Source organism: Nomascus leucogenys, chromosome 2, assembly GCF_006542625.1.
Source record: "Nomascus leucogenys isolate Asia chromosome 2, Asia_NLE_v1, whole genome shotgun sequence".
In the NCBI taxonomy this organism is placed as follows: Eukaryota; Metazoa; Chordata; class Mammalia; order Primates; family Hylobatidae; genus Nomascus; species Nomascus leucogenys.
In genome coordinates, this window is record NC_044382.1 from 63,685,140 (window position 1) to 63,696,867 (window position 11,728).

Genomic DNA, 11,728 nt, shown 5'->3' on the forward strand with positions numbered 1-11,728 from the left:
AAGATATTATATATTATATATAAATATATATTATATAATATATAATAAAATATTATATATTATATATTATATAATAAAATATATATTATATATTCTATAATAAAATATTATATATTATATATTATATAATAAAATATATATTATGTATTATGTAATAAAATATTATATATTATATATTATATAATGAAATATATATTATATAATAAAATATTATATATTCTATAATAAAATATATAATATAATAAAATATTATATATTATATAATAAATATATATTATATATTATATAATAAAATATTATATAATATATATTTTATTATATATTTATTATTTATTATTATTTATTATTATTTTATTGTATATTTTATTATTATTTCTTTTTTTATGGGTTTTCTGGTGAGAAGCAGAAAATCTGCTAGATAAATTCTGAAAGAGCTTAACTTCTTTAAGTGGCCCACGTTTATTGATACGGAGTTACATATTCTTCTTTGTGGATCCATTTATCCTTGGCTCTCCAGTAAACTGTACATACATAATCATAATATTGTAAAAATGATTGATTTATTTGTTTATTATTATTTTTTAGAGACAGGCTCTTACTCTGTCGGGCTGGAGTGCAGTGCCATGATCATAGCTCACTGCAGCCTCAAACTCCTGGGCTCAAGGGATCCTCTTGCCTTAGCCTCCCGAAGTGCTGAGATTACAGGCATGAGCCACCACATCTGGCTTTAAAATTTTATTTGACATTTTATTTCAAATTTTATTTTATTCCAAATTTCATAACAACTTAACAGACAGAGCATGGAAGATTTATTCATGATTATACAATATATCAGATTGCTTTTAGCTGAACGGTGGCTGAAACCGTAAATAGGGGTTTATTTTTCTATTGTTATGAGGCAGCCAGAAGTGGTCATCCCAGAGATGCATGTGCTTAAGAAAGCCGCCAAGATAATCTACATTTCTCCATCCAGCTTCAATGTCCTATATTCTTTAATTTCTTTCTTTCTCTTTCTTTCCTTCTTTTCTCTTTCTTTCTTTCTTTCTTTCTTTCTTTCTTTCTTTCTTTCTTTCTTTCTTTCCTTCTCTCTCCTTCTTTCTTTCTTTCCTTCTCTCTCTCTCTTTTTTCCTTCCTTTCTTAATGTCTTCCTTTTTTTTTTTTCTTGAGATGGAGTTTCACTCTTGTCACCCTGACTGGAGTGCAATGGCAAGATCTTGGCTCACTGCAACCTCTGCCTTCCAGGTTCAAGCGATTCTCCTTCCTCAGCCTCCTGAGTAGCTGGGATTACAGGCACGTGCCACCATGCCCAGCTAAGCTTTGTATTTTTGTAGAGACAGGGTTTGACCATGTTGGCCAGGCTGGTCTCGAGCTCCTGATCTCAAGTGATGCGCCAACCTTGGCCTCCCAACGTGCTGGGATTACAGGCATGCACCACCATGCCCAGCTAATTTTTATATTATTAGTAGAGATGGGGTTTCATCATGTTGGCCAGGCTAGGTCAGCAGAACTCCTGACCTCAGGTGATCTGCCCACCTTGGCATCCCAAACTGCTGAGATTACAGGCCTGAGCCACCATGCCCAGCCTATTTAATTTCTTAAGGATTTAATGAAATTCTATTAAATATTTTTATTAAAATAAAATGATTCATTGTTCTAGAACTTGATGTTCATCCAGTTGAAATATTTAAAAATTCTATCTACATATATAAAGGTATATCTTACATATTTATGTATGTCTTAGTCAATTCAGGATGCTATAACAGAATACTATAGACTAGGTGGCTTAAGCAACAGAAATGAATTTATCATAGTTCTGGAGGTTGGGAAATCCAAGATCAAGGCACAGACCTATCTAGTGTCTGGTGAGAGCCCACTTTCTTGTTTATAGGTGGCTGTTTTCTGGTTGTATCCTCACATACAGTGAAAAGAGAGACAGAAAGATCACTTCATGTCTCTTTTTTTTTGAGACAGGGTCTCACTCTATTGCCCAGCCTGGAGTGCAGTGGCAAAAACACAGCTCACTGCAACCTCCTCCTCTGCCTCCTGGGCTTAAGCCATCTTTCCACCCCAGCCTCCTGAGTAGCTGAGACTACAGGTGTGTGCCACCATGCCTGGCTAATTTTTGTATTTGTTTTTAGAGATGGGGTTTTGCCGTGTTGCCCAGGCTGGTCCCAAACTCCTGGGCTCAAGCAATCTGCTTGCCTTGGCCTCCCAAAGTGCTGAGATTATAGGCATGAGCTACTGGGCCCGGCCCATCTCTTCTTATAAAGGCACTGATTCTATTCATGAGGACCCTGCCTTACAACCTAATTACCTCCTAAAAGCCCCTCCTCCAAATACCATCACATTGGGGATTTAGGCTTCAACATATGAATTTTGGGGGCACACAGACATTTAGTCCATAGTATGTATATCTGTATATTTATCTATAGCTATAGCTCTATCTACACCAATTTAAGAGTAATATGAATTTATATGAATAATATGAATTGCTTAATATTACAAAACATTCCTCAGTTGCCTCGTGCAGCTTCTGCAATTAGCATAAAATCATAAATATTCTGGAAACACAAATTGGAACACAAAGAAAAGCAAGAAAATGGACAAGTCACACTCATGGGAGATGATAGTGTGACATGAGGGTCTGTTGCATTCATGCTTTTTGAGGAGGATTTGATGAGTTTGTTAATTTGTCTTTTTTCTAATTTCTACACTTAAATCGTCCCTGTACTTTGAAGACAGTGTCTATCTCTGACATCAGCATTGGGACAATCTATAAAACCATGCTGGCATTCAAATATAGTCACTGTTTGTTTGAGGACATAGAGCAAGAGATGGAGAAGTGTTTCCCCAGGGCCTGAACAGTGTTAGTAACCAGAGAAGATGTTCAGGATTACTTGATCACACTGTAACGGCAAATACAAGATCCTGAGTGACAGGGGCCCCAAGTATTCTTTAATACAGGCTTCCCCAACCCCCGGGCTGCAGTACTGCTTCGTGACCTGTTAGGAACCAGGCCACGGGGCAAGTGAATGTTACCACCTGAGCTCTGCCTCCTGTCAGATCAGAGGTGACATTGGAATTCCATTGGAATGAAAACCTTATTGTGAACTGCACATGCGAGGAATCTAGGTTGTGCGTTCCTTATCAGAATCTAACTACAGTTTCATCCCAAAACCATCTCACCCTGCCCCACCGTCCGTGGAAAAGTTGTCTTCCACTGAAACCGGTCCCTGGTGCCAAAAAGGTCGGAGGCCGCTGCTTTAACACATTTGTGTGCTTGTGGTGTACGTGCTCTCTTAAGTACAAGGCCCCAGGCAAAGACTCTTCGTGCCTGGGTCTGGGGCAGCATTGCCTGCAGCCTCCTCTCTGCCTCATCCATATCGCATAGATAAGAGCATCGCCTCTGAGTCAGGCAGACCTGAGTTCAGTTCCCAGTTCTGCCCCCTGGAAGTCTTGTGATTTTCAGCCATTGACTTTCCTGGAGCCTCAGCACCTTCATCTGCAAAGTGGGGTATCTAACAGGATCCTATTATCTAACAGGATTCTCTTCCAGGGTTGTTAGTGCAGGCCTGCCCCTAACACTTGCAAAGCCTAGGGCGAAAGCAAGAATGGAAGCCTAGGTGCAGTTCAAACCCTGCTCTTCCCACCCTGACTTCTCCACTCCCGTCTCTGAATACCTCTGCCCTTGGCCATCCTTCGGGCCCAGGAGTGTACAGACTGATGGCATGGTGCACCTTCAGGAAGGATAGACCTCTGGGAGAGGGGGCCTATGCAGACCCTAGAACTAGCCTTTGGGGTCCCAGGTACTCAAAGCATTGTCTAGATGGTGCTAGATGGGGGACTTAGGGGAGGAATGAGCATGAGTTCTAGCTGGACAGATCTCCTGGGATCCTCGGACTCCTCTCCTGTGGGGAGGAGGAAGACCAGGTCCTCTAAAGCAGAGGGCCCAGAGCAGGGCCCTGGTTGTCTGGCTCTGAGGTGGTCCTGATAGTGCAGAGTCCATGAGATGATGTTTATAAACTGCTTAGGACAATGCTTGGCACTTATTAGGTGTTGAACACATATTATGTGCTCAATAAATATTAGTTGTTAATATTATTATTATTAATATGAGACTCTGAAGGCTGAATCTCCCTTTCAAGGATGTGATGGGAGTAAGATCATGCAGAAGTACTGACTCTAAAGGCGTTTGGATGAGATGAGTTGGCATCCCAGTGGGCACCGAGGCAGAGGTTGCAGGGTGAGTGTCCAACCTGCTTGCTGGAGGCACAAGGGACTGTTCTGCCCCCTGGAAGGTATAATCCCTTGCTTTGTGTCCTTCTCAAGGTGCTTAAGAGCTCTGCAATGACAGAGAATGGCTTAGTAGGGGCCTTTTCAGAGATCAGTAAACAGAAGCCTAGGACAGGCTGTAGCTCTGCTAAAATCTATGTTAATGCGGCACTGCTATGTGCAGATTCTATGCTACAGTTTCTCTCTACAACTCTGTGAAGGAGACACATTTCACAGATGAGGAAACTGAGCCTCAAAAGGTTAAATGACCTGGTCAAGGTCATGTTGCCAGGGACGGGTAGAGTGACTCCCAGGGCCAAGCTGTTTCCATTGCACTATGATTCTGTGTCTAAGGCACAACTCATGGACAGAGGCTGAAAACCTTCCTAGGGAAGCCCCAGCTAAGTTCCAAACAGGGATAATGACAGTGTGGATTATGAAAGTGATCAGTTCCAGGAAGCATGCAGTAAATCCTGCTAGCTGAGCCCAGCACACCCTGGGGCTGCTCTGTGACCTTGGCAAAGGCTCTATTCTCACCCACTCCTGTATCTGATGGTTGCTTGACAGAGGCTGGTGGAGGAGGAGGCCGCTCTGGTCTCTGATGGGCCCTAGTTCAGGCCCTTGATAGCATGAATGAAAATGATCTCAGAGCTTGGGTTTGTCTTCAGCTCTGTTGAGGATGGTGGTGTGGGTGAGAGCTGGGGATCACCCCCAGTCCCCAGTGCCAGCCTCCAGGGACTTCAGCTTTCTCAGCAGTTTAGCTAAAAAGTCATCTCCTAGGGGGTCTGCTTAGGATGCTGTTTCTGCACCTCCACCAGCATCTTCCTGGTTCATGCCTTCCAGGTCATCCAGTCTTAAAGACTGATCCAAATAACCAAACCAGGGCAGCTAATGGCCTCAATGTCTTGACCTTGGAGATTTCCTTTAGACACACACAGCCTCCATTCCTGACTGATTCAGTGCTCAAGCCCATTAAACAGCCACATTTGCACAATGAGGCATTCTGGGCTATGCCAGGAGAGCCTGGCCAAGATTAGGTTACCCACAAAGTGGACCCTGTACAAGTAGTTTCTTTGGGTGGAGATCCCAGAAAGCAATGGTGGGGAATTGGGGAGGTGAGGCAAGGAAGGAGGCCACTGTAGGTTACATTAATGAGCAGGTTGCTGCTGTGAGTTTTGAAGCTCAGTGCTTCTAGAGACTTCTGGGAGACGGCATGGAATGAGTCTCAGAGTTGTTCCTTTTGAGGGGTAAAGATGCTGGGATATTTACCCACCGACCTACACTTGTCATTGACTAAGGGCTGTTCCCAGTGACTTTAGCTCCTCAGTATTCCTGGCCTGCCCTATGCATGGGTCAAGCAAGCTTGTGCAGGAGGAGAAAGCCCCCAGGCAGAGTCGTAGGACCTTGCAGTAGGCAGCCACCTGTCACAGGTACATGTGGGTGGTGGTTACAGGATCTGCAACAGAAGCAGCCCCTTTTGGTCCTGCTGGGTTAGGGTAAAACAATGCTCTGAGCCACCAGACAACCAAGAGTGAAAACTTTATTGCCCCAAGTACTTTACATGAATGTGACCAATACAACATTTGGGCAAATATATAAAAAGCACAACCTATTGTACAATTATTTCACCTTCTCGATTCATGCACTGTATAGACACCTCCCAGGTTTCTCTCCTTGGAAGGGGTGGGCACGATGGATGGGTTTCATGGGCAGCAGCTGCACTTGTCTGAGCCTCCTTTGCAGATGCAGCCCCGGGCACATTTGGCACAGCCCGGGGGGCAGCAGGGACAGCAGCCTGAAAGAGTCAGGAGATGCGCAGATCCGCTGTGGGTCAACACTCCCATCTCACCACTGCCCCTCCCACCACTTAGAGGAAGTAGGAAAAGAGGGGTGTGTGTATGAGGTTTCAATCCACATTAGCAAAAATGCTGGGACAGGAGGTTGAGGGATGTTAGAACTGGAAGGGATCCCAGGGACCATCTAGAGTCCATCAGAAGCCCACAGAAGGGAGACCGTTTGCCAAGGTCATGAGACAGTGGCAAAGGCAAGACTAGAACCTAGGGCTCATGACTCCAGGCCAGTGCTCTATCCCTGTTACCACTGGGCAGGACAGAACCTCCCCTCAGTCCTCTTCCTGCTCCAAACACTATGGATTCCCTCATCCCTGGGTGGGCTGCAGCCATGGAGAGCTCTGCCATAGGTCTCCACATGGTTCTCATTTCAGATCTCTCCCAAGTGGGTAAAAGGCATCCAGACCCCCTCCCCGCAAGCCCCAATCCACCATGGCTGGAGGATTGAGGATGGGGATTGGATCTTTCTTTCTCTTTTTCTTTCTTTCTTTCTTTCTTTCTTTCTTTCTTTCTTTCTTTCTTTCTTTCTTTCTTTCTTTCTTTCTCTCTCTCTCTTCTTTCCTTCCTTCCTTCCTGCCTTCCTTCCTTCCTTCCTTCCTTTTTTGACTGAGTTTCACTCTTGTCACCAAGGCTGGAGTGCAATGGCATGATCTCCGCTCACTGCAACCTCTGCCTCCTGGGTTCAAGCAATTTTCCTGCCTCAGCCTCCCGAGTAGCTGGGATTACAGACACCCATCACTATGCCCAGCTAATTATTGTATTTTTAGTAGAGATGGGGTTTCACCATGTTGGCCAGGCTGGTCTTGAACTCCTGACCTCAGGTAATCCACCCACCTCAGCCTCCCAAAGTGCTGGGATTACAGACGTGAGCCACCGCACCTGGCCTGGATTGGACTTTTCTAACTCCCAGCCCGTGGTGCCCCCAGTCACCATACTCACTCTTCCGACACGTTTTACAGTTGCAGGTTGTGCATTTGCAGTTGTCTCCACACATGCATATTCCTCCTAGAAGACAGGACAGAGCCACCACAAACGTGAGGATGGAGATGGAGTGGGGAATATAAGGCATGATGCCGACTGTCAGAGTGGCAAGGCTCCTGGGCTGTCCTTGGGGACTGGCTGGACAAGAGGGTGACAAGGCTGCTGAGCATCACCCCAGTGTCAAGGACCGTGCAATAGTCCACAGTCACAGGCCATGGATGGGAACTGGCATGGCTGCATCAATCATGCCTGGGATAACTGTGAAAATGCAGATTCCTGGGACCAACCCTTGAGATGTTCTGATTCATAAGTGTTGGTGGGGAAATGGAGTCCATATTTTTGAAAAGCAACCCAAATAATTCTTATGTACAATGAGAACCAACAGATGAGGCCAGCGTTTCCAAGCCCAAGGTTCCTCTGAGAACTATCAAAGCCTTTCACACCCTCTTGGCTAGGCACAGTGCCTCACGTCTGTAATCCCAGCACTTTGGGAGGCCAAGGCAGGGGAATCACATGAGGCCTGGAGTTTGAGATCAGCTTGGCCAACATGGAGAAACCCCATCTCTACGAGAAAAAAAAAATTAGCCAGGTGTGGTGGCACACACCTGTAATCTCAGCTACTAGGGAGGCTGAGACACGAGAATCTCTTGAACTTGGGAGATGGAGGTTGCAGTGAGCCAAGATCGCACCTCTGCACTCCAGCCTGGGTGATGGAGTGAGACTCTGTCTTAAAACAAACAAATAAACAAAAACCCCTTTCACATCCTTGTCACCTTCACAAGTCAAGATGAAAACTGTGAATGGTTTAAGAAAGATCAAGAAACGTCAGTGAACTCAAAACAAGAGCCACAGAGCCACACCTTGTTTTGTTTGTTTCTTCCTTTCCTTCCTTCCTTCCTTCCTTCCTTCCTTCCTTCCTTCCTTCCTTCCTTCCTTCCTTCGTCTGTCTTTCTTTCTTTTTTCTTTCTCTTTTTCTTTCTCTCTTTTTCTCTTTCTCCCTTTCTTTCTCTTTTCTCTTTCTCTCTCTCTCTCCCCCTTTCTCCCTTTCTCCCTTTCTCTTTCTCTCTCTTTCTTTCTCTCTTTCTCCCTTTCTGTCTTTCTCTCTTTTCTCTTTCTCTCTCTCTCCCCCTTTCTCCCTTTCTCCCTTTCTCTTTCTCTCCCTTTCTCTCTTTCTCTCCTTGTTTCTTTCCTTCTTTCCTTCCATTCTTTCTTCCTTTCTTTTGACAGGGTCTTGCTCTGTCACCCAGGCTGGAGTGCCGTGGTGGGAACACAGCTCACTGTAGCCTCAAGCTCCTGGGCTCAAGTGATCTTCCTGCCTCAGCTTCCTGAGTAGCTGGGACCACAGGCATGCACCACCACACCTGGCTAATTTTTTAAAGTTTTTGTAGAAACAGGGCCTTGTTATATTGCCCAGGCTGGTCTCAAATTCCTTGGGCATAAGTGATCATCCTGCCTTGGACTTCCCAAGTGCCAGGATTACAGATGTGAGCCACCACCTTGTTTTTATATCATAGTGATCATCTACACTTAAAAAAAATTATCCCATTTTTCATTTTGAGTTTCAAAATGCTGGAAGCTTCTGCCTCTTTTGCAAGTTTTTGGTACAGAGATGTCCTGTTAAGGACAAGGGAGTCTTGTGAGACTTCATTTTCTTTCTTTCTTTTTCTTTTTTTCCTTTTTTTTTTTTTTTTTTTTTGGAGAAAGGGTCTTGCTCTATTACCTAGGCTGGAATGCAGTGGTGCAATCCTAGTTCACTGCAGCCTCGAACTCCTGGGCTCAAGTGATCCTCCCATCTCAGCCTCCTGAGTAGTTGGGACTAAGGTGCACACTACTATGCCCAGCTAAGTTCAAAAAAAAATTTGTAGACGTGGGGTCTCGCTATGTTGCCCAGGCTGGTATTGAATTCCTGGCCTCAAGTGATTCTCCTGCCTCAGCCTCAAAGTGCTGGGACTACAGTTGTGAGCCACAGCACCCAGACTTGTGAGACTTCTTCATACCATTTCCATGATTGTAAAAGCCCAGGATGGCTTTGAACCCTGATTTCTCTCCTGGCCAACATGCTCCTGTGGAATTAAGCAGTTTCAGAGACTCAAGAGTCCACATAAGTTAGGGGAGTCCACAACTCCCCTGACATCCGCAGGCGCTTAATGGTTTTAGCACTTTCATAGCAGCTCTGGGATGTAGTTGGCTGGGAATAAGGAACCTCAGTCTACCGATGAGGAAACTGAGGACCAGAAAGAATAAGTGCCAGGGAGGGGATGGCAGCAATGGACCCAAGCCAGGTTGCCAGGTTCTGGACCAGAGCTCTTCTCCTCACCCTGGTGGCTGCCCTTAGGGGCCAACGCTAGAAAGACCAAAGTTTGCAGGTCCCCCTCTCAGCCATTCCCTGAGCCAGGATATCGATTCTAGAACATCAGGCTGGGAGCCAACAGAGAGTGGGAGCTGCCCCACAGGTGGCCAGTCCATCTGTCTGCTCCAAGGACGACCCCCATTGGTGGCTCCTAATTGGAGGGAAGAGAAGTTTTCATCAGGGACCTGCAGGCTTCCTGTAGGAAGCTGGTCCAAGGTTCCCAGACCCCAGGGAGGGCCTCTGTACTCACCAGACATGCAGACACATTCCCTGGGGTCCATGGTCAAGGTGTCCGAAAGGCTCCAGTGCTGTTACGGCTGGGGAAGGGAGGCTGAGTGAGCAGCAGCCAGAGGCTCCCCATTTATAGTCATATGGGTGTAGTCCGCAGCTCACCCCACCTCTCCCTGGGGCCAGACGCCCTGCACACGGCCCAGCCAGACGCCTTGGGCTGGGAGTTGGGAAGAGCAGGTGGAGGAGGGCAGAGGAGAGGCCGAGCAGTACAGTCTTTTGGGTGGCTTTTCACCACGGGTTCAGGTGGCTGCACTCACCTCACCTGCCCACCTGGCAAGGTTTCAGGGAACCAGGCTCAGGCTCAAATGCACACATGGAGCTCAGGTTGGCAGCTACGTCCACCCTGTCTCCAAGTCCTATAAGTCCTATGTGTTCTATTATCTGCCATTTCTGTTCTCTCCTTCACAGGGACTCCTCCTGCCTCGGCTCCGGGCCTCATCCTATCTCCCTGGTTGATTGTAAAAGCCCTTACTATGGGCAGTCAGGGGCCTCTATCCTTGGGCCTGAGGTTTAGAAGTTCCCACCAAGATCCTCTACTGGCTGCACCCTCCCCATGAGTGAGAGGGTGGAAAATCAGAGAGTTGTTCCCATCCAGAACGTGCAACCTTTCCTTCTAGACCACACACAAAGCAGAAGCAGCAAGAGGGGACTTGGGGGAGATTTTACCACCTTTTCACTCTCCATTATAACCCCATTCTTTGGTATGGGCAGCTGACTACTTTTCAGTTTGTTTGTTTGTTTTGAGTTGGGGTTGCATTCTGTTGCCCAGGCTAGAGTGCAGTGGCACGATCTCGGCTCACTGCAGCCTCCACCTCCTGGGTTCAAAGGCTCCTCCTACCTCAGCCTCCTGAATAGCTGAAACCACAAGTGCAAGTCCCCACATCTGGCTATTTTTTGTGTGTATTAGAGATGGGGTTCTGCCATGTTGCCCAGCCTGGTCTTGAACTCCTGAGCTCAAGTGATCTGCCCACCTCGGCCTTCCAAAGTGCTGGGATTACAGGCGTAAGCCACTGTGCTGGGCCTACCTTTCAGTCTTTTGTAAAGTGCCCTGTAGAGGATGCAGCTACCAGCTTCCCTGACAAGCTGCCATCCACACCCAATCCCCATGGAGAAATTCTGGAGCTGGTGCTTCCTCCAGGAAGCCACCTCTGATCACTCCCTTTCTTAGTTGGGAGAAATCTTTCTCTCTCTGTATCCCTTGGCTGATGTGTCTGTACATTTCTCATGACATTTACTACTTGCTAAGCTGCTGTATGATTATTTGTCTTCCTGGCTCTTACCTTTCTTGCCCCAATTTGGGAGCTCTCAGGTAAAAAACCTGTGCCTGAAGCATCTCTAAACCCTTTCAACATTCTGCACAATGTTGGATGAATGGATGAATTAATCAGATGAGTAATCAAATGACTGAAGGCATGAGTGAGAGAGTGGATATATAAGTGAACAAATGACTAAGTGAGTGACGAGTGGACAAATGCATGCATCTCCTGCGTGTGGCTCTACTGAGGACCTCTGCTGAAATATGCTGTTGCCATTCAGAAAGGCAAAAAACGGGCCTGGCCATAACCAGTGGAGATCATTCCTCCCAGTTCTCAGATTGGTGGGGTCTCCATCGTTCATCCATAAGGACCACCTGGGTCTCAGTCTGACTCATGGAACCATGGATTTGGGGCTGAAAGCTTCTAATGAGGAGAAAGGATTTGGACCCATGGTCATCAGCAGGTCACTGTGACAGGCACTGGGGAGAGGAGGAGGGGGCAATACTGTAGTGATCCCCAAGTGGTGCCTCCCTTAAAGGAGTTCACAGCCTCGTAGGGGACATGTATTCATTCATCACCCTCCAAGGGCCAGGCACTGTGCTGGGCACTGGGGAGCCAATGGTGAGTAAAAGCAGTTTATGGTTCAGAAGGTTGGGAGGACATCTCAGCCCAGGAGACCCATGACCAGGTGTGGCTGCTCCCAGAGTCTTGAAGCTGGATCCATCTTC

General features: G+C 46.4%; 1 protein-coding gene and 1 non-coding gene across 2 annotated transcripts; both read right to left on the minus strand.

Moving 5' to 3' along the window:
• Window positions 1-383: 383 nt before the first annotated feature.
• Window positions 384-445, minus strand: LOC115831864. Its single transcript, XR_004027357.1, has one exon. It is a non-coding gene; the product is annotated as a U7 small nuclear RNA (small nuclear RNA).
• A 5,505-nt stretch (window positions 446-5,950) lies between these two features.
• On the minus strand, window positions 5,951-9,814 carry MT4 (metallothionein 4). Its single transcript, XM_030796814.1, has 3 exons — window positions 9,704-9,814; window positions 7,062-7,127; window positions 5,951-6,067 (listed from the first exon to the last, which is right to left on the minus strand). The coding sequence occupies exons 1-3, from the start codon at window positions 9,732-9,734 to the stop codon at window positions 5,976-5,978; spliced, it is 189 nt and encodes a 62-aa protein (XP_030652674.1). The 5' UTR covers window positions 9,735-9,814; the 3' UTR covers window positions 5,951-5,975.
• Between the last annotated feature and the right edge of the window lie 1,914 nt (window positions 9,815-11,728).